Raw genomic sequence first — 21,024 nt, forward strand, 5'->3', positions numbered from 1 at the left:
CCAGACGACGCCAGACAGTCTGACGTCATTGTGCGGACACCTTCAAAGATATAAACATATATAGACACATATATATAAATACGTGACTCGCAAAACCTCGCGAAGCTGGGGCTGGGTGGAAAGCCCTCTTTACTCGTATTGTAGCATCAAACGAGGAGATTAAAAGGCGCATAAGATTTTTTTTTTGATGAGCATCTATCAATCTATTTCTGTCGCGACGTAATGTACAACGGGCGTGCAGCGCTGTCGTGTTCGATGAATTTATTTCCCACGGAAAATTATTTACCGCGGCCACAAAACGTGTAATTTCTTTAATGCACTCTTTCAGAAAAAAGATGTCTAAAAGAAAGGGAAAAGATTCTGGAGAGATAGTTCTGTATCCAGTGAATATTGATGAACATTGCAATTGAAATTTGATCATGCACGCATATTTTTTTCGATGTATGCAAATTTTGCTCCAGACGACGCCAGACAGTCTGACGTCATTGTGCGGACACCTTCAAAGATATAAACATATATAGACACATATATATATATAAATATATTTTTCGCTCGAATTCGCGCGGCTTAGCTCCGCTTGGGCCGGCTCGGCCCGACAAATTTATTAACCTCACTTCGCGAGGAAATATATTTTTCGCTCGAATTCGCGCGGCTTAGCTCCGCTTGGGCCGGCTCGGCCCGACAAATTTATTAACCTCGCTACGCTCGGGCCTTCGCGAGGAAAAAGTTAAAAATGCCAGGCAGCCAGCTGTAAGAAAGCAGAAGCCACCTTCTAGAGTTAACCCCGTACTTTACTCCGCGTTTTGTAAGCAACGCATAAAATATCACGAAAAATATGCTACCATAAAAGAATGTAACAACCAATTTCGCATGATTTATTTGCAAACATTGAAACCTGCGAAAACAAAACTGAAGAAAAAAAGCTAGGTTAAAAATCTGTCTTTTAAATCGTCTAAATACTGCGCAAATATTAATAATATTATCCATTAAAAAGATCACACTTGCCTCTTTAAAATAATGCTAATTAAATTAATAACATGATAAATATAAAATGAATGTAAGATACAATGCATTTCTGTTTAATGATACTAGTGCTGAAATGGTTAATAAACTGCTACAAATTAATTTTTAAAACCAATGTACAAATGCCACTAGTAAAATCATATATATTTTTAAAATAAAACCTTGAAAACATTTAAAAAAATACAACCGCACTGTAAGCTGGCCCGTCACAGCCACAGTCGTCTTTGGTGCACAGTTAAATATGATGTCAGCCATTGACCCAGTCAGGAAAAGCCTCCAAAATTAGTCCATAGCAATAAAAATCGTACTTCTGCTGATTACACTTGTTACAAAAGAGATAGAATCGGAATCAGAGTCACAACAATCTTCTGATCTGATGTGAATTAATACGACGGAAGCAGAAACGGAAGCCTCGCTTTCGATCAAAATGGCAGAAGGCCACCATGTTTCCGTTCTAAACCTTAGGTAAAGGGATTGAGAATGAGCTATTTGATTGGTTGATTTTGCACTTCCGACTCTGATCAACCAGTTCACACTTGATCACAAGCGGAATCATAAGAAAAAGGAAACGTTCTGATACTTGCGATTCCGATTCTATTGAGCTTATGATTGCAATTCCGTCTGCGTTTCTTCTATTATTATTATTATTATTATTATTATTATTATTATTATTATTATTATTATTATCATTATTATTATTATTCACATTAAAACGAAAGGTTCTTCACGCTTCCGATTCCGTCGCCAGTGTGAGCCAGCTCAACGTAACTATAGCGACAAAAGTGGTTGTAAACATTTAAGTGCTTGGATTAGTTTCTACCATTTGGTAACAAATCCAAGCAGCTCAATGTATACATTAACTTGTCAGTGGTGGATATCATTCACTGTCAAATACCACTGAGGTGAAAAATTGTTTCAATAATGTACGAAACAAGTGGATAGAAAGCCCCTGCAACTGACAGTTGTGCTTAGTGACTTAGCCTTTGCATGAAGGCGAGGCTGGAGTTGACATTGTTTTGATACAAACCTCAGTGCTTTTCATCTGTAAATGCGAACCAGTTAGCGTAAGAACGACAGGATTCCATATCAAAGGCAGTTAGGTTTGTATGAGGTTTGTATCACAAGTCAACTCCACCTTCACTTCCACTGAAAGGCCGGGGGTCATTTCTCGAAAGTCCCGGTAACTTAGCGGGCCCAATAAGTATATTTTTAAATGTTTTTTTTCACCGATTACACAGTAATTACAAACATGGTACTTGGCCAATGTTTTCGTAGAATTGTAAGATTTTAAAATTTAGTATTCAAAGCTAACAAAATTTGGCTTCTGTTAACATTTATCACCAAAGATACTTATCGGGCCCAGTAAGTTACATGGACTTTCAAGAAACGGACCCTTGGTTGCTTAAAAAAAACAAATCCAAGAAAATGTCATGAGGTAAACAGCAAATCCTGGCTGAGATTTGTGTAGCCAATCAGAGTGCATTATATAAGACACACTATCCACTAGATTGGTACCCAAGTTTGCCATAAGCTGATCATAGCACAATAGAAAAACTGCTCAGAGTGTAAGCTGATCAGAGTGTGGCCTTGCTCACATCCAGAGGCTGTAGATGTAATCTCTACTTTCAGCCTAAAAGGAACTCCCAATATTGACACAATCAATCCAATGAGCTAATTAGATTCTTAACATATTCAATCACCCTGGAATCACCAATCATGCCCATATGCTCAGCATTGGGAAATGATTTGATCACCACCTGTTGCTGTTGTTTGCCAACAAATTTTTGACAAGCCTGCAGGCTGCGAATGTTCACAGTGCCATCGCCATCGCCAAATATAGTCTTGGGAAATGTATCAGGAAACTCATCTGTTCCGTAAACAAACTTTTCTGGAGTGTCAAGGCCAGTGCCATAGAGGCAATACAAGGTGACATTAGGCGGGTCGCTGATCCAGATGGGTGGGACCTGACCAGTCATATTAATGCCATCGGGATAACCAATGTCATGAAAGAACTCCTTTAAGTTACCCAGCGAGTAGTTCTGATTGGTTGTTTGGATAATCACCTGCTCAAAAAAAAAAAGAATACATTACTGTTAATCAATTGTTTTGCTAGATTGAAAATTGCTTTTAAAATGGAAGGGCTAAAAATTATTGTTACAGGGTTCATACCCTTTTTCAGAAACAAAATTAACAGGTGTCAGAAAGTTTCTTTTTCAGGACCCATAAATATTAATGCACATTAAGTATTTTGAAGTTGTTAGATCTTCCCATCTGGCCACTCCTCTGCCTTTCAACAAAACTTTATTTTTGAGTTCACAGACATCCTGGGCCCGGTTTTTTGAAAGCTGATTAACGCTAATCCACGTTTAAAAGCTGGTTAACTAAGGTTTTTATCTCACTCGTTAAAAAAACTGTTTTTAAAGCTAATGGTAAAGAAATGTCTAAGTCAAAACAGAGGACAGAAATCTTTTTGAAGAATACCAGAAATTAAAAACTCCTATGTCGAGATAGATACCATAATTAATAAAATGAAAGATTAGAATTCCGACCGAAGTTTAGTTAGACTTAGTCTTCCTTGTTACACTTCGTTATTGTCTAGTTTTCCTCTTCACACATTATCATTAGTTATGTAATTGTTAAAAAAAAATTTTTAAAAATTATTATTTTGCATACAGTCTGGCTTGCCGCGATTAGCTCTTCGCTATTTGCAAGCCAGCCTAGTTACAACTTAAGGTTATGTAATGTTTTGAATAAATAAAACTTGGTTTGTAATTTAACTGGAATCATAGTTCCCCTTAAACCAGGATTAGCTCAATCGGGCTTTAAACAACTGGGCCCTGGATTTTCCAGCACCTCTCACCATTTTCAAGGACTTTCCAGTCCTGGAAAAAGCTAGTCAAGAGTAAAATTCAAGTACTTTCCAGGATCTGCATAGACCCTGTTGTTGACTACACTAAGACTTTACAGACTATTTGCAAGCCACCCTACTTACAACTTAAGGTTATATAATGTTGTGAATAAATAAAACTTGGTTTGTAATTAAACTGGAATGATAGTTCCCCTTCATCCAGGATTAGCTTAATCGGGCTTTGAACAACTGGGCCCTGGATTTTCCAGGACTTCCCACCATTTTCAAGGACTTTCCAGTCCTGGAAAAAGCTAGAGTAAAATTCAAGTACTTTCCAGGATCTGTATGAACCCTGTTGTTAACTACACTAAGACTTTACAGCTGCCATTAACTTTTCAACCCATAAAACATTTTAAAGATAAAACTGATGCAGCAGTGAACTTTACTGTTAAAGTGCCCCTAACCCTTCAATTTGTTTTCTTTTGGTAGATTTCCATATCTTTCAAGAACTCATTTTCGAAAAAATTTTTGAGAAACATTGAATCCTTTTTTTTTCACGAGCGCTAGAAGTGGAGGCAGTCTTGTCGATATTTTCACCTACCGTTCGCATTAGTCCCCCACTCGGCCAAATGTGGAGCGTGACGTAAGAAAAGGACATCGTGCAAAAATATCCGAAGATTCACGGTAATGCTTCAATTGTAAACAGAGAAAATGGTTTTAAAATGTGTGGTTTTTGGATGCAGCAACTCTCGAAATGTAGAGAAAGGAATCAGCATGCATAAGATTCCTTCTGAATCCTTCTGGTGTCCTTTTCTTACGTCACAGCTAAGAAAGTGTCAAATATCGGATGCTTCTCATTGGCTCGTTCCTAATGAGCCCACGAGACAAAAATTTGTCCAGTGGGGCTTAAAGGGCGCAGAAATTTAAAAATTTCAGTAACTTTTAGCGCTCGTGAAATAAAAATGATTCAATATTTCTAAAAAAAATTTTCGAAAATGAGTTCTTCACAGATATAGAAATCTACCAAAAGAAAACAAATTGAAGGGTTAGGGGCACTTTAAAATATTGGTTTATGACTAGCTGTCATTAGATGGCTGTCAAACATGGAGAAAACCCTCTGTGTCAATCTTTTGGACACACTCATTCCTTGTGTTGTTTGAAAAAGGAGAGAGGGAGTTTAAAAAAATAATAAATAAATGTAAAATTTATGATAGATGGCTTCCTGATAAATGTGTACAGTACATGTACATGCAGGGCTATCACTGAGATTTCAAGTTGCTGGATAAATACAACAAGTAGATGGGGAATCAAACAGCTAGGAATTTCTTTTGGTTCTATTTTTCTTCTATTTTCCTATGAAAATAGCCGGGGGCCACGTTCTTAGTAATCAGGGGAAATCCGCGGCCCCCACCTCTTAATGACAGCCCTGTTGTTCATATCTTTAAGGGGTAAATATTATTCAGGAGTTAGAAAGTGAGCTTTAAACAGGAATTTCTGGTATGAAAGTGGGCAGCTATAGCCTAGCCATTCTCACATTCAGGTGTCAATCAAACATTGGAGCATAATCAACTAACAGATACAATCATGTAACAGGTACATTTTTCTATGACTGTCATTTTTCTATGAACTTCTTGTTTAACAGTAAAATACTGTAGATCTGGAGACAAAAATATTTAAAAGTAACTGTACATGCAAGTCTGCAACAACAGAATCAAATCAATATTTTGACGCAATGTGTAATTCCAGAACATATCAATACCCGGTCACTGATACATGTACACATACCTCCTTCCTTCTACAGTTTTAAGGGACTGGTAATTCCTGAGGGGTGGGGTCTTTTCAAAAGGCCAAAAATGTAAAGAAAAGTATGAGGTAAAATTGGAATTTCCGGGGGGTGGGGGGTCTTAAAAGAAATCCTGTCCATGGAGAGGGGGAATGGATATTTTCTGGAACTTTACAATAACCACTTGGCCAAACAGTGTGCTTCCTGCTGGGACAGGAAGTGTCAGTTCAGTAAAACGTCAGGGGCAGTACTAGCTACAAAGAACAAAACCAACCTACTGTACCTCTTCAGCAGCCCAGAAATCTTTGCTCGGCAACAGAAAAGCAGAGCTTTCATAAGTCCTGAGAACATGCCTGAGATTTAGTGGTTCTACAACTACATCTGGGAAGCCTAAGTTTGTCCCTGATGCAAACACACGCAAAAGCTTAGCTGTGCCTGCCCAAGCACCAGCGATGGTGACCCAGACTTTAATGTACGTGTCTTTCCAGTTTTGCGACATCATGCTAAGGAAGTGATGGGTAAATGGGCAGCCAAGGCTATGAGAGAGTAACACCACGCTTGTCTTATTGTTCTTGATGTAGGTGTCTTCAATCAGAGCTGTCAAATTGTCAAAATATTCTTGAGCTGAATCTGCAACAAGAAAAAGTACAGTAAACACATACAAAATCAACTAAGACTTCCCCACATGTATACAACAATCTTTCATCCACATACCGATGTAGCACTCTTAACATTTGCTCAGCCTGTGGACGAAATCTTATGCTGTGATTATTAAAAACAAAAATACCCAGTAGCAAGGCTAGCAAGACTTTCCTGTGGCACTGTTTATTGTGCTGCACGAGGTGAAATTCCAAAGTGCGAAAGAATGACATGCAAGCAAGGGCATGAGGGCACCTGGTAGTCAAAGATGTTTAAATAAGTATACAGCTGTATGTGCATAAAATCCTGAAGTGTAACAACTTCAGCAAAATATTTCGATTTGAGACACTAGCTGTCCTTTCCCATGGATAAAGTGTTAACTATGCTGCACTTTTTTTACTGCTAAATCTGTGAATAAAATTTGTTGATAAAATCCTGAATTTGACCAGTCAAATGAAGGCAGTTGAGTAATACTTTCCTTCACTAGTTAGCTGGGGTTTTATTTCTTTCAAAAATTTAGCAAACTTAAGGTTACTAACATTGTTAATTTTGTTGCTTACATTAATTATATTTTGCAACTTTTTTCGCTTTGTTTTGTTTTGGACTTGAGTCCTATTCTTGTGAAAAAAAGTTTAGTTATCCAATAATTTCATTGGTACGTTTACTTAGTACATACATGCATGTATATCCTTTTTTCGGAGGAAAAGCTCTCAATTAAGTCAAAAGAAATTTTCAAAACTTACTTGGTGCATATCGGAAGTCAAATGGGGCAGCTCGTATAGATACACCCTCTTGAAGTCCAAATTTTTCTAAGTCATCGACCATATCGGCAAAATACTCCCCAGGGTGATACAAGGAAGGATCTAGGTAAGATACGCCCTGTGTCGTGCCAAAATAAGGAACTCGAACCTCTACTCCAGGAGCATTTCCCATCTTGTTTGAGGAATGATTGAAAGCAAGTCTGTTGGTTAAAAACATACCGGTAGAAGGAAATAATTTAAGAGTTCAAAACTAATTCTTGAGCTCTTGATCCATTATTAGTCTATTCAGCTCTACAACAACAAAACAACAACAAAAGCATTCACTTAAACACAATAAGACCAAATAAAACCTATATTCCTAATAATAATGTTAAAATATTATACACAAACAAGTATGTGAACTTAAAATTAATACCAGTTAATTCTCCCCCTCCCCATCCCCCCCCCCTCAATGAGTGGATTTCAGAACCTCCCAAAAGCCCCACTGTCACTAACCAACCTTGCCAAATTATCTTACTAGTAAAAAATATTCCATAAAAAGATGGCTTGATATGTAATTGACTTCTTCATAAAATCAGTTTTTGGCTTTGGAACTGTAAGAGTCCTGTTTTTCTTCTTCAACCATATTCACTTGCCTCCATATTCAGTTGACTCAAGACTCAAAGACTATAACAGCTGTACGTAAATGCTACTTCAAACCTTTTGTTATCTAGAACAGACTGCAGAAACTTGTTTCCCTAAGCTAAGATTAAGTTTTGCACAGAACATGTAAAGATAAAAATGCTTAATCATATGTTTAAGTTGGTTAATTATCCCTCCAAACATAAATCCCCACAAAAATAAGCTCCAGATATGCCGAACACAAGTTTCCTTCCAATAATAAACCATGCCAAATATTGGCCCATATACAATTGAAGGGGTGCACGGAATAAGGCCCTTAGTGACTGTTGATGTTAGGTTAAATTCTTCTTTTCTTTCAAAAGTGAATACCAGGCAATTTGGAAGGAGAATCAAGCAACTTATCAGACGTTGCTTAAACTCTTTTTATTATCAAGCCCGTGCCATTATATGAAATACAAAATTTCTCCTCAACAACATACCCCTCTGACAATAACCACCTCCAAGTTGAAAAAAAAGGGGCTAGCATTGGAATTTACACCAGCTAATTTCCTGATGAGCATTTCAAATTCCTGCTTCATTGGTTGAATTTCTCACATGGGTGTTCAAGAAGGTAAACATTGTTAGTATTCTTTCAAAATAATGTTCAGCAACAATAATATTGTTATAACTTACTTTACAATAATTATTAAATCTACATGTAAGCAACCTAATTTTATGCGATCTTTAAAGCTAAGACTGCAAAGATATTAATAATTCTGTTTGCCCAGCAGATCAATATTATTTAATAATATCATCACATATTAAGAACATCAAACAGATTAAACAGAGCAAACTTGAGTAAACCAACAAACATGTAGTCTTATACCACCTGGATTCTTTTAAGCTCAATATCATTTTTATATTAATTTTATTAAAAACAAGAATGTAAAAGCTCACCTTATGTTGTCAGCCCAACAATCAATAGCCTCTGGCAACAAAGACTCCACACTGAGCCATAAGTCAAACCAGGAGCTTGAAGTCTTCTCACAAAAGAAGTGTGGTACGGACGATTTGTTGATGCGCGCCTGAAGTTGACTTCCTCCATCTCCAGGAACTATGCAAAGATATAGTAAATGACACTGTCTTACTAGGGAACTGGTCATATCATATGTAATGAGTTAAGCTGTTTGTGTGAAGAGAACCCACCTTGTCTGCTAGGTAGGAGAGGTAATATCAAAGACACTGCCTATATGTACATGTATCTCATGAACATTACCGAAAAAAATAAATTTGAGTTGACACAGAAATTTAATCCAGCTTCCTAGCAACAGTAAGCATTGCTATATAAACAAGAAAAGTGAGGCTTGAATCTTATTGTCAATTTTTACAGGATATAGGGGTGGTTATGCAATGAAGACACCATCTTTCGAGGTTGAGGAAGGGGGCTGTAGGCAGAGACCACCATCTATTTTGTGGTTTGGTGGGTCTTGTTCAAGTGTGCGTGTAGTAGTTTTGACCACTTCCAATACAAATACTTTAAGTACCTTCCCAGGCATTGTTCTGGTTGGAAGGATTCATGAAAAGCAATGACACCACAATTGAAAGCTAAAAAAAGGCTGAGTGCAAAAAGGGCCTATAGATGTGCTTTGCCTTGCACCTGTGCTTGTGCTCATGCCTTCCGATTCTCATTAGTGAAAACCAGGCTTTGATCAGTTATTTGAAATTATCCGGCGTAATAAATCGATGACAATCAATCATCGGAAATTCAATCAATCAATAGATAACAATCAATGAATGACAATTAAGGATGGTGCCTACTTTTGTTACTGCGCATACATTCTACACATCTTGAGATACTTGGGTTTCCTATCTAGGTGGTGCCTAGTACTAATTAGGCATATTTTTGCGTGATTTAAAACTACACTGTATGCAGAGAAAGCAGAACTTAGCAAGTGCTCTTGGTATCCAAAAAGAAAACTGGAGGTAAACAGGTAAACCATGCATTTTTCAGACTGAAATAATAAAGCTTCAATTTGGAAAAACATCATACATTCCTTTATATTTTAATTACAGATTTTTAGAATCATTGTTGCTTAATAGGCCATTTTCATGATGGCATCATTTGACTACAACTACCAGAATTCATTTTGTTTTCCTTTTCAAATTCAAATTTTGTAATCCCAGTGGAGAGCAAAGAACAATTATAGCTCTAATTAGCATGAGAAAACTAAAAACTGAAGGATTCTGGTAGTTGTAGTCAAATGACGCCATAGTGAAAATGTCCTATTATAATCTCTAAAAAATGTGTGTTTACCCCTAATTTTCTCTTTGGATTCCAACAGCCCTAGCTTGCTAAGATTGGCTTTTCCCGCACAGCCATAAACTGCGCAAAAATACTTCTGTATTAGTAGGCACCATCCTTAATTAATTGCTATTGATTGCTATTGGGCAATCGATGACCAATCAATAATCACTAAGCTTCAATCCTCTAATTGCTATTGATTGCCATCTATTGCCATTGATTATTATTGACTATCTTTTGCAGTCAAGCTAATTTTTTTAAATCAGTGGAAAAAAACTACCAATAATAATTATTATTGGCAGTTTTGTTCCACTCATGGTTACATACATGTAGGTGTGTAAAGGTTACTTGCACCCTGGCTTTTGCACAAATAAACAGGGAAATATGTGTCAGGTTGTTTTGACTATCTACCAAGTTGTAGTTAAGGGGTACCACGAATGCTCATTTGATGTTGAAGTTGGCGATAGATTCGTTGCTCAGAAGAAGAAAGGAAATCACGGGTCAATGCGCTGAAGGTGATTGATGAGATACATGATTGTGGTCAACTGCAGGGTCAGCTCCAAGGAGATTTAGTAGCACCGCTCTGGCCTTTGAAAAGCGAAATTTTGGAAATGAAATTTTTTCAAAGCAGCATTCTTTGGCTTTAGCCTTATGCGCCTACTGGCGCGTGGAGAATTGACGATGACTCTTTGGCTCTTATACATGTAGCTGGTAGCTTGGGTCTAAATACATACCCTGCAATTTTGACAACTGTTAATTGTATTATTAAATTTCTGCGTATTTCTTCTGTAAAAGCATTTCTTTTTGGCTTTCAAAAAAAATACGCAAATCGATGACAATTGATAATAATCTATGATAATCGATAACAATCGATGGCAATTAAAAACACAAATTTTATAGCCATCAATTGGTCATCGATTTTCGATATCAATCGATTAATTGTTATCGATTGTTATCGATTATCGGTCTCATCGATTGATCACTACGGTGAAATTAAAAGCCGATTATTATCAACGCTAATCCCGGGCCATGGACATGGAAAGCTCCTTTCGGCTTTTGCAATCTGAATTGCATTTAAAAGCATACCTTCCAAGTAGATCTCTACTCCTTTCATTCAAAATGTAACTAAATAGAGAAAAGGTTGTAAATACCTGAGATCCTTTAGAGCATTTTCAACCTACGTACGTGTCACGCGTGCAAGCATATGTCGCATGTGTAAATGTATTCATGATTCAGGCATATTGTTTACCTTTGTTTTACACCAAAAAGATTCAGTGATGCTCATTCCCAAAATGATGTTATCATGTATGTTGTCTACCTACCTAGATCCGACTAGATAAAACAATCTCTTCTCCTCATAAAAGGATGAAATTTTCGATTCGTAGGATATCTGCAATATAAGCTTCCTAACTAGCCTTACTCGTGATCACTTGATTATGATGAATCGTGTGCTTTGCCAATCGATCGACTTCTCAAAAGAAAATCGCAGGTGTGATTTTTACGAAACTTACCAATGATCAGCGGAGTTTTTGCCTCCAAAACACCCAAACTGCTGAGTAGAATAAGAAAGATTTTGAGGTAAAACATTGCTGCTTGGCCAACGGCCCGCCGCCGGACGCTTTTGTTCGATTTTGTGAGTCAGCGGTAAAGTCAGCGGTTGTTGCAGTTATTGGCACTCCCCTAAACACTCCTCCATTTTCTTAGCCCCGCTTTTGGATGTCCCAGGAGGGGCCTGTTAGTCCCTGGCTTTCAGGTGGTATGTGGTGCGAACGAAGAAAAGATATTACACTGTATGCGGGTACACACACGAGCAGGCAGCCAACTGTCTCAAAGCGAACAACTCTGTAAATGAAGTAATAGACTGATTTAGCAACGGAACGGGAACGTCAGTTGACAACGGCGCACACATCAAGAATGCCTGTATAATTTATAGTCGAAATAGGGTCAAATAGACTTGCAACCAGATTCACCGGAAGTCAGTTCGCGAGAGACTTATCATATATACAGCAAAGTAAAGTTGAGAAGGGGGTGGAAAATGTGGGCAAACGGACTCCATCGGATCCGATGGAGACGGGTTGCCGTCGAACGAGTCCATCGGACTGCCGTGTGTCAATTCGCGAGAGACATAGGGAATACATAGCAAGGTATAGTTGAGGAGGGGTGGAAAACGAGGGCAAACGGACTCCATCAGATCCGATGGAGACGGGTTGCCGTGTAGACTGCAAGCAGTCCCTTTCTGGTCAGTCGAGATGGTGTGCTCATAGCGAATTGAGGTTGGAGCGAGGAGAAATAAACGAGCCCGCTTCCGCTCGTTCGCACTAGTTTTTTTCGCGTTCGGCTATTTCGCGCGACCTCTCGACTATCCAGAAAGGGACTGCTTGCAGTCTATCGCAAGGCACGAGTTTGTCTCGAAAGCGCAAGATGAAACTTTGTGACTATAATAATACACTGTGGTTGTTTCATGTTACATTTCCAGGCATACGATGACACCTCGCGCACAATATTAAGAGGACCCCTGGGTGGAATTTTCAGTTTTCCAACTCAAAGCTTCCTGAGGCAAAGTTTTCCTGAGGACATCATTTAGTCTCGTGAGGGAAAAAGTCTTACAAGTGCAGCCTCTTACCTCGCTACCTAGTTCTCTTTTGAGCTAAACGGGTAATTTTCAGTTACTCGGGCAGGGACTAAGGGCTGCATATATTGTGAGCTTTGCTTTAGAATTTAATACAGTCTTTGGCCGTAGACAGTAGATTTTAGGGATGATTTCTTGAAAAGTCGTATCCTTACCTTTCTCATGATAATCTTTAAATCGCTTATAAAATGTGCATTTTGCATGAAAAACTCCTATTTTTTTTACAAAGCAAACTTCTGTTGCCATTGTTATCTGTGCTAAAAGAACAGCAATGTTGCCCTAACTGGCACCGAGAAATGGCGTATTGAAGTTTCCAAAAGGTAAGGAAGTGACGAAAATTGCGGAATCTAGAAAGAAAAATTGCTAGAACTTTGCAAATTTGCTTGACAGATGATAAAGTCATTCCCCACAGCTTCATTTGTATTCCCCACGTTATCATCCATGTTTCAGAAAAGCGACCTTTTGACGAAAAAAAACCTAGTGCAAGTATAATATCTAGTACATGTTTTAAAGCCAACCGCAAGACGGAATTGCCATTTTTGAGTTTAATGTCTCTAGAAGGGCTAAAAATAAATGATAATGCCTGGTCTTTTGTGACATAATATCTATCAATGTACTCTACATTTCGTGAAGTTATCGTGTAAATGGCACAAGTATTATAGACGTCATGAAAGTTTTCAGACCAAATGTTCAATAGGTAAGGAGATGACAGTTTCTAGAATATCGTTTCTCACTTCAGAATGAACCTCAGATTGGATGGTAAGCAAGTCCCGTTTGTTTTCAAGAAAGGTCACGACGAATGAAAGTGCCAGCCAAGAAATAAGCACTTTCGGACGTTTAACAAACTTTTGACATTTTCCTTCTTGTTTTTAATTTAAAGGCAAGGAAATGACAATTTTATTCTAAATTCAAGGAACTTTACATTCGTGAATCTTTTTTGTATTGAGCACTCAACTACTCGGACCTACCTACAAATGTAAGACTTGTTCTTGCCTATTAATACTACTAGAAAGGGTAAACTGGTGCCTAGAATAGAAACCACAGTGGGATGCCAGTTTTGAGTACAGGGGCTCGCCCCAATGTGTTTTAACAAAAATGACATTTAAGGAGAACAATGGTGTACACTTTAAGGTGTAAACATAAAAACGTCCCTTAAGACCTAAAGAGGGAAACATGAAATCTGAATGAAACTGACATCTATTCAACGGGTAAGAATACCTTTGCAAAAAAGATGCTTCTTTATTTAAAAAAAAAAAAAAGTTCATACTTCACAGAAATGAACAAACTTCAAAATTGGCTCATTTTTGACTAAAAACCCTGAACCCTGAACCCTTGGAAAAAAGTCGATTTTTGGACTCAATACAAATATTATTTTAAAGGCTTCCAATCGAATCAGTGTGTTCGAAAACGTCCCCTGGGACACTTTTAAGGCCTCCCAAGGGACCTGGGACAAAGAAATAGCCCTTAAAAGATGAAGTCAGGATCAGAGTTAAACAGAAAAAGTATTTTTAGGGCGTTATTTGCACTTAAAAATGATTCCCAAGAGAGTTTTACGATATACCGAGATCCCTAGGAACATAAATAAGTGAAAAATGCTGACTTAAAATCTGGTAATTTTTTACCAAAAACCTTGGACCTACCCCTTGGAAAAAAGTCAATTTTTGGACGCAAGAAAAATATTCTTTTAAAAGCTTCCAATCGATTCAGTGTGTTCGAAAACGTCCCCTGAGACACGTTTTAGGCCTCCCAAGGAACCAGCGACAAAGAAATAGCCTATTCTCCGTCAGTTTTCTATTTTCTTGCTCGTCTTCGTCTTCGCTTGGATTCTTATATTCCTTGACCCACTTGAGAAAGCTCTCCAAGGAACGGAAGTAGAGCCTGATGGTGGGTCCTTTGAGGGTTTTTTTCCCCTTAGTCATGGACTGACCCACTTGTCCCAAATGTCAAAGGACTTGTCCCGCGCTAGACAATTCAAACCTGTTCCATGTAAATCCAACTCTCAGAGTATAATATGGACGTGCCTCGTGTTTTTAAGTGCTTGTGCGACAGGTGTGTCCCCACCCGCAATATGACTCTGGCACCTATAGAACTGGCCAAGGGATTTCTCTTGAAGACTGTGGTGCATTTCGGCTTGTTGGTTATAGCTAGTCCTTCCATTTAGCATCGCTTTTTCGGCTTATGTTGCTTCTTCTTCAACGCCCTCAGAATCTGAGCGAAATGTTGACATGTTGTCTACATCTTTTTGAACCTTTTCGAAAAACTTTTACCGAGCAGGATCGTGTTCAGAGTCGTCTTCGGAACTCCTTGACTCAGATTCCTGATTCTCAGAACAGTCAGTAGATTCTGTTTCCGGACCAACATTGCTGTCTTTGTCGCTCTTTTTCTTTCTTTTCTTAGTGAGCGCAATGACATCAATTTGCAACCTCTCTGCCTTTCTCTTTTTACCAAATTTATTATTATCAGTTTCAGTAAAACAAAACTTTTCACTGAGAACTGGGGTATAGAAACTTACGTATCCAATCCTGCAAGGTTTTCAACTGCCCGAGTGTTTGGTTCCAACTGCAACAGTGCCAATATGCAATGCCCCCAGTAGCATGCTTGCATTACGTTTCATCGGCTTATCTTGGCTTTACTAAATTATTTCATTTTTTTGGAGCACAAGGGAAAGTATCCACCTCAGATTGCCCTTCATAATAATTAATTGAATGCGCGGAATAAGCCATTAAACTATCATGTTCGTATACCGGAGTAGTTTTAACTTTAATTTGTTGATTTCATTTGAGCACAGCTTTGCAATAATTATTTAGTTGTATTGTGTAAAATACAATCACATCCAATGTTTTTTACTATTAGTCTATTTTTATTGCCAGGGCCTATAATGATATCAGTTCTTACTTTTACCTAAACTGAACGAGAAAACCTATCGTAAATAAAGACATCTAACTGGATGCAGGCTGACCAATCGTTGATTTGAAACGGGCAATAATTTTAACAATAAGCACTGAATGAAGATCGTTTTAGTCAGGAATTACTACAAACAGGTAAGTCGTTGCAACAAGTGTCTCTATTGATGATTTCCTATCAAGAAGAGAAAATGTTTCTGTAAGGAAATGACAATGTAAGGAAAATGCAATTTGTGGTAAGGAAATGACACTTTTTTGTAAGGAAATGACATTATTATTTCCATACTGTAAGGAAATGACAATTTTTTTTTGAAAGGAAATGACATTGTCATTTCCTTGTTCATAAGCACGGTCGTAATTGTTTAATGAGTAACATCTCATTAATGAGACAATCAAGATTGTTCTGGCATTTTTTCAACACCTTAAAACAATTGCGAAGGTCACCTGGAATCCTGCCTGCGTGTCTATTGTCATAGTGTTTGCGCACTGACGAGGTCTTGCTTCTATGTCCATCAACGCGGGCGAACAGATGGCCACGGGTGTATCCGACATAACCAGCATCGGGCACTGGTCACACTTGAAGTTATACACAACGCATTATTGATCAATGAGCTGAGGCTTGAGTTCGCTTGTCGGGAACTCCTTCGCAATCTTGCGGCTCTTAAACACTGGTTGGGCAATAGTCTGGAGCTTCACACTGAGATGTTTAAACTATGTCTTAACGATATTAGCAGACTCCTGGTCTTTAGAGGGTATGACGACCCGAGTAGTGTTTTCTGTCGTAGATTTAGACAGCAATGGAGACTGGTTAGCGACCTTTAGACTCCGATTTAGGCTTAACTAGGGAATACCCCGCCACTCCAAAAGTAATCCTGAAAAGAGTGGCCACGTGGCTACGCAGATACAACGTAGCTGCGTAGCAACGTAGCCACTTAGAAGTACATGACTGTACGACTATGCCTCATTCTTTGTGTGAGAAGCCACGTAGCCGCGTAGCCGCGTAGCCGCGTAGCCATATATAAATAGTCCTTCAACGTACCCCAGTGACCGCATTTCTGCCTAAATTGAAGTGTCCCAAGCACCTTGTGGACTCCACTGTTCAAACCTCCCCGCCACTCCAAAAGTAATCCTGAAAAGTGTGGCTACGTGGCTACGTAGATCATATACAAAGTGGGCAATTTTTAAAAGAGTGGCTACGTGGCTACGCAGATGTACAAAGGTTTTAAGGTTTTTATTATTATGCACTCCCCACAACACAGGGGGCCCACACAAACTATGTGACCGTTTGTATTTTGAATTCATAGAGGCAATGTATGGGAATATCGAAAATCCTCGTATTATCGTACTAGATTGCGATAGATATTCTCATTTAACATCAAAATGAACGTATTTTTACCTTAAATGTTGTGTGTTGTCGTTCCTGAGGTTGAAGACGGCGATTTTAGCCATTTGAAGGGTTCGGCGTTGAACGTTCACTCGAGCGTAATAGAAGACGCTCGAGTGAACGTGAATGGAGCGTCTTCTATTTCGCTCAAGTGAACGTTCAACGCCGAACCCTTCAAATGGCTAAAATCGCCGTATGCGACTGCGACTCGTGTGCCACTTTTTTCTTCTTACCACATTTTAATAATAATAATAATAATAATAATAATAATAATAATAATAATAGTTTATTAACAGATCCACTGGGTGGCTCTTCTCTGTTAAATTACATTAATTACAATTACAAAATAAATCAAATTAAGTTATTTACAAATTTTATTACATGGCTGACTCCTCGAGCGGGCAAGATGAATCAAATCCTGCGCTGTGATTGGCTACCCGAGCGGGCAAGATAGAGCTATCTTGTTCGCTCGGGATTACCCGTTGCCCGTCCGCTTCGCATCGAAAGTTTAATCCCGAGCTACAACTACCAGAATCCTTCAGTTTATTGTTTTCTCATGCTAATTAGAGCTATTGTTCTTTGCTTCCACTGGGATTAAAAAATTTGAATTTGAAAAGGAAAACGAAATGAATTCTGGTAGTTGTAGTCAAGTGACGCCATCGTGAAAATGGCCTTTCTAGGGAAAAATGTTCGGTAAACTCTCAACATTTACCTAAAGGAAAGGAAAGAGAATGGAATCATATTGGTATTGTGAAAATTTTGTTTCAGCTACAATGAATGTGAGTTAAATCGGTAACTTGCTCTGTGCGTAGATATATTGATTTTGTAAAACTTGTCTCAAGTCGAGTACTAAATTGAATAGTTCTCTAGGTCTGCAATGACTGTATTTAAATCATAGTATAGTGAAAGTTCCGTTAAGTGTTTAGAGCAGTTCAGAAAAGTGTTCCCGTCACGCAACGTCTTTATCCTTATCCTTTCTATTTTTTCATACTAATTATCATATCTCGGTGAGCATTCGGAAGTCAGGCAAGCGTGGTCATTGCACGCGTGCTGAACAAGAACGCTGTATCATGACAAACTCGAAACAATAGAAAACTCCCAAAGCACAAACTCAGCCAAAACGCTAAAAATCTTCAATGTTTACTCAAGTTTGGGCTAATAGAAGATAATGTCACAGTTTTTCAATGACCATGAAATTCAGAATCCGAGGAGTTAGTTAATCAATTGTGGCCCTGAAAAAATTTGAAGGAAAAAAACTACGAATTTTTAAGAAAATGCTTTTTTTTTGTGAGAAGGACTCTGAAACGCTGACAAACGGCAACAAATTGCTAAAACTATAATTTCTATATGTTTGCGTTGCTCGAAATCGCGCGCATTTACAAGGCCCTAAAACTTTTTGCTGACTTATAAGGACCTATCTGTTATAAAGATCCCCAAAATAAAGGAATAAATCTCATAGTTTATTAGATATAACCGTTTAAAGTTTGCTTACAATTTTTACATAAATTATGACCTAAATTTGGAAAGCGCTAAATTTCTCGAATTTGGTCTTTGCGATTTTGTTGAAACTCTGTTCAGCGCAAGGCACTAATGCGCACTTTGTGTAGCCGAGAGATTCCCAGAACTGCTGTTATCTGTCGAGCAAACTGCTTTACTTGGGTAGTCAGTTCTTTAATAAGCTGTTGTTATCTGTCGAGCAGAACATTAAATGGATAATCTCGCGCTATGAACACTAACTTAGGTTCTGCTTTGGCTTGTCGAGCAGAATGCTCTGCTTGCACTAATTAATATCGCAATAACCAATTCTGCTCTACTTGAGTAGTCAGCTTTCTTTTCCGTGAGCTGTTGTTATCTGTTGGGCAGGATACTGATCTAGCTTACTGTAATATTCTGCTTTGTAATATTTTGCTTCTGCGTTTCGCATAGCTGCTCTGTCGAGTACAAATGTAGTTTACAGTAACACTGCTCTGTAGTCCCAAATCTTAACAACTCTTTTTGAGAGGAATACCAGCCTCGCACTCCAGTTTATCAACTATTCTTTCTTCTTCCATTTTAGGGACGTTCGAATGCAACGCGCGGAGACGATGACTTGTTTATATCATCAATGTACAGTTGTATCACTTTTCTTTTTTTTTTTGTGGAAAAAAGACTCCGAATTTTGTTTAATGGGATCTTGTTACTGATTACAACGTTCATAAAAACACAGTGTGTAGCGTGGCTTGTGCTACAATAAAAATTGTCACATTTTTGTGCAGTACAAATATGTTCCAAACTCTGTGTCGCGACAGGAATTGTTTGCGTTTGTTCTTTGATTCGATGTTCTTTTAAAATACTAAATCGCCCCAGTTGCCTATTATGAATGGTTCATATCAGTTATATTAAGTCTGTGCCCTGGAGTTACTGTTCGAGCAAAAGAACCATGTTTTACAAAAAGCGTAAGAACCCTCGTTACTGATTACCGTTCGCGTGGACAAAACGGGAGCATTCCTCGCGCGTTCGATCTGCACAAACCGCAATGTCTGGGATTCTGTTTTTCTCCCCATGACTGCTGGAACTCCACACGTGTGAAAAAAGATCATTCCGACCATGCATTATAACACGCAAAGGTGCAAAACGGTTTCTCTTGTTGCCGTTAATGATAAGCCATTGGTGATTTCAACTCACCGTAAGCTCATTAGCATAAGCTCATAAGCTCATAGCATCTTTTTTTCTTTTCTTTTCTCTTTTTTCTTCTTATATCTGTGCTAAAGCTAATAAAGTTCTAGGTTTGATAAGGAGAACCTTTGGTTCAAACAATCCTAAAGGAGTCTCGACAGCATATAAGACTTTTTTGCGTCCAATTTTGGAATATGGTTGTCAGGTCTGGAATCCGTATTTAGTGAAACACATCAAAAGTATAGAGTCGATACAGAGGCGAGCTACTCGAGTCATTTGCGGATCAGAGAAAGAATATCAGGAGAGACTTGGGGTCTTAAAATGGCCTTCGCTTGAGTCACGAAGAAAGTTTATCTGCTTAGTGCAGATGTACAAGATTACTTTCAGACACTGTGACATAGATCCTCACATGTTTTTTTGATTTTAATGCATTAGCGAAAACGCGTAAGAACCATAATTTCAAGATAAGACCTAAGAAGACACGTACAAGTTACTTTAAATTTTCATTTTTTAATCGCTACATAACAGACTGGAATAGTATTCCAACAAACATTATGCATGCATCTTCATTGAGCAGTTTTAAATCCTATCTAGATCATTTGTGTCATTTAAATCAGGTGTAACTCGTTAGGTTAGCTTTGGGCCATTTGTAAATTTTACTTCACAATTCTTAGTATCAATTTTAGTAGGTAATTTAATTCAGCTAGTTTTTAGCTGCATTTAATTTTTTTTTTTATTTTTATTTTTTTTGGAATGTTTACATTTTTTTTTTTTGAAGAATATTCTTTGTATGGGAATTTAGTTTCTCCCAATTATTCTTCGGTCATGCGCTTTTTATAAGTTTTGTAATTTCATTTTTTTTTATTGTTCATATACTAGCATGGCAAAGCATTATTAAACTTAAATTTAACTCATCACCAGAGCGCGCCATCCTCGGAGACCCAGGGGCAGTTAGTCGGGTAAAAGGGATTTTCGTGGGGGCGAAAGTCGGACGCGGGCGAAAGTTTACTGAAAGAACGAGACGAGCCCCTAGGCAATTACTCTTACCAAACCAGTTCCAGAAGCGTTTGAAATCCTCGCTTTTGATTGGGCAGAAAAATATTAGCGAACAGGACCAGCCGGGCGAATTTGATGCCTTCTTACACGAAGTTGTTTTCCTCATCGATCGCTTTAGTTACCTGGGCATTTCAACGAGAAGATTGGGGATTTTCAGAAAAAAAATTGGATCAATGCTGCCATCTGGGGATCGTTAACAAGAACCAGTATATCCTACACGTTCTTAACAACGTACGCGATCGCATAAAATGAAGAGTATCGAGCACGTTCTCAACAACGTGCTCCTTTGATTGACCCTTCGTCTAGATATCGTCTACATGAGATAGTATACCAGATCATGTACATATCTATCTATCGTGTACCGCATACAAGATCGTGTATATACATCGTGTACATACATGGCATGCAAGATTATGTACATTCAAGATCGTATACAAGATC

At 38.2% G+C, this 21,024-nt stretch overlaps 1 protein-coding gene across 1 annotated transcript; it reads right to left on the reverse strand.

Moving 5' to 3' along the window:
* Window positions 1-854: 854 nt before the first annotated feature.
* LOC146451132 (lysosomal phospholipase A and acyltransferase-like) lies at window positions 855-11,586 on the reverse strand. The gene is made up of 5 exons (XM_085099560.1): window positions 11,468-11,586; window positions 8,612-8,768; window positions 7,037-7,254; window positions 5,938-6,284; window positions 855-3,086 (listed from the first exon to the last, which is right to left on the reverse strand). Exons 1-5 carry the CDS (start codon window positions 11,541-11,543, stop codon window positions 2,682-2,684), a joined length of 1,203 nt encoding a protein of 400 aa, XP_084955686.1. The 5' UTR covers window positions 11,544-11,586; the 3' UTR covers window positions 855-2,681.
* Between the last annotated feature and the right edge of the window lie 9,438 nt (window positions 11,587-21,024).

The sequence above is a fragment of the Pavona decussata genome, unplaced genomic scaffold, assembly GCF_977016875.1.
Source record: "Pavona decussata unplaced genomic scaffold, jaPavDecu1.1 SCAFFOLD_396, whole genome shotgun sequence".
Classification (NCBI taxonomy): domain Eukaryota; kingdom Metazoa; phylum Cnidaria; class Anthozoa; order Scleractinia; family Agariciidae; genus Pavona; species Pavona decussata.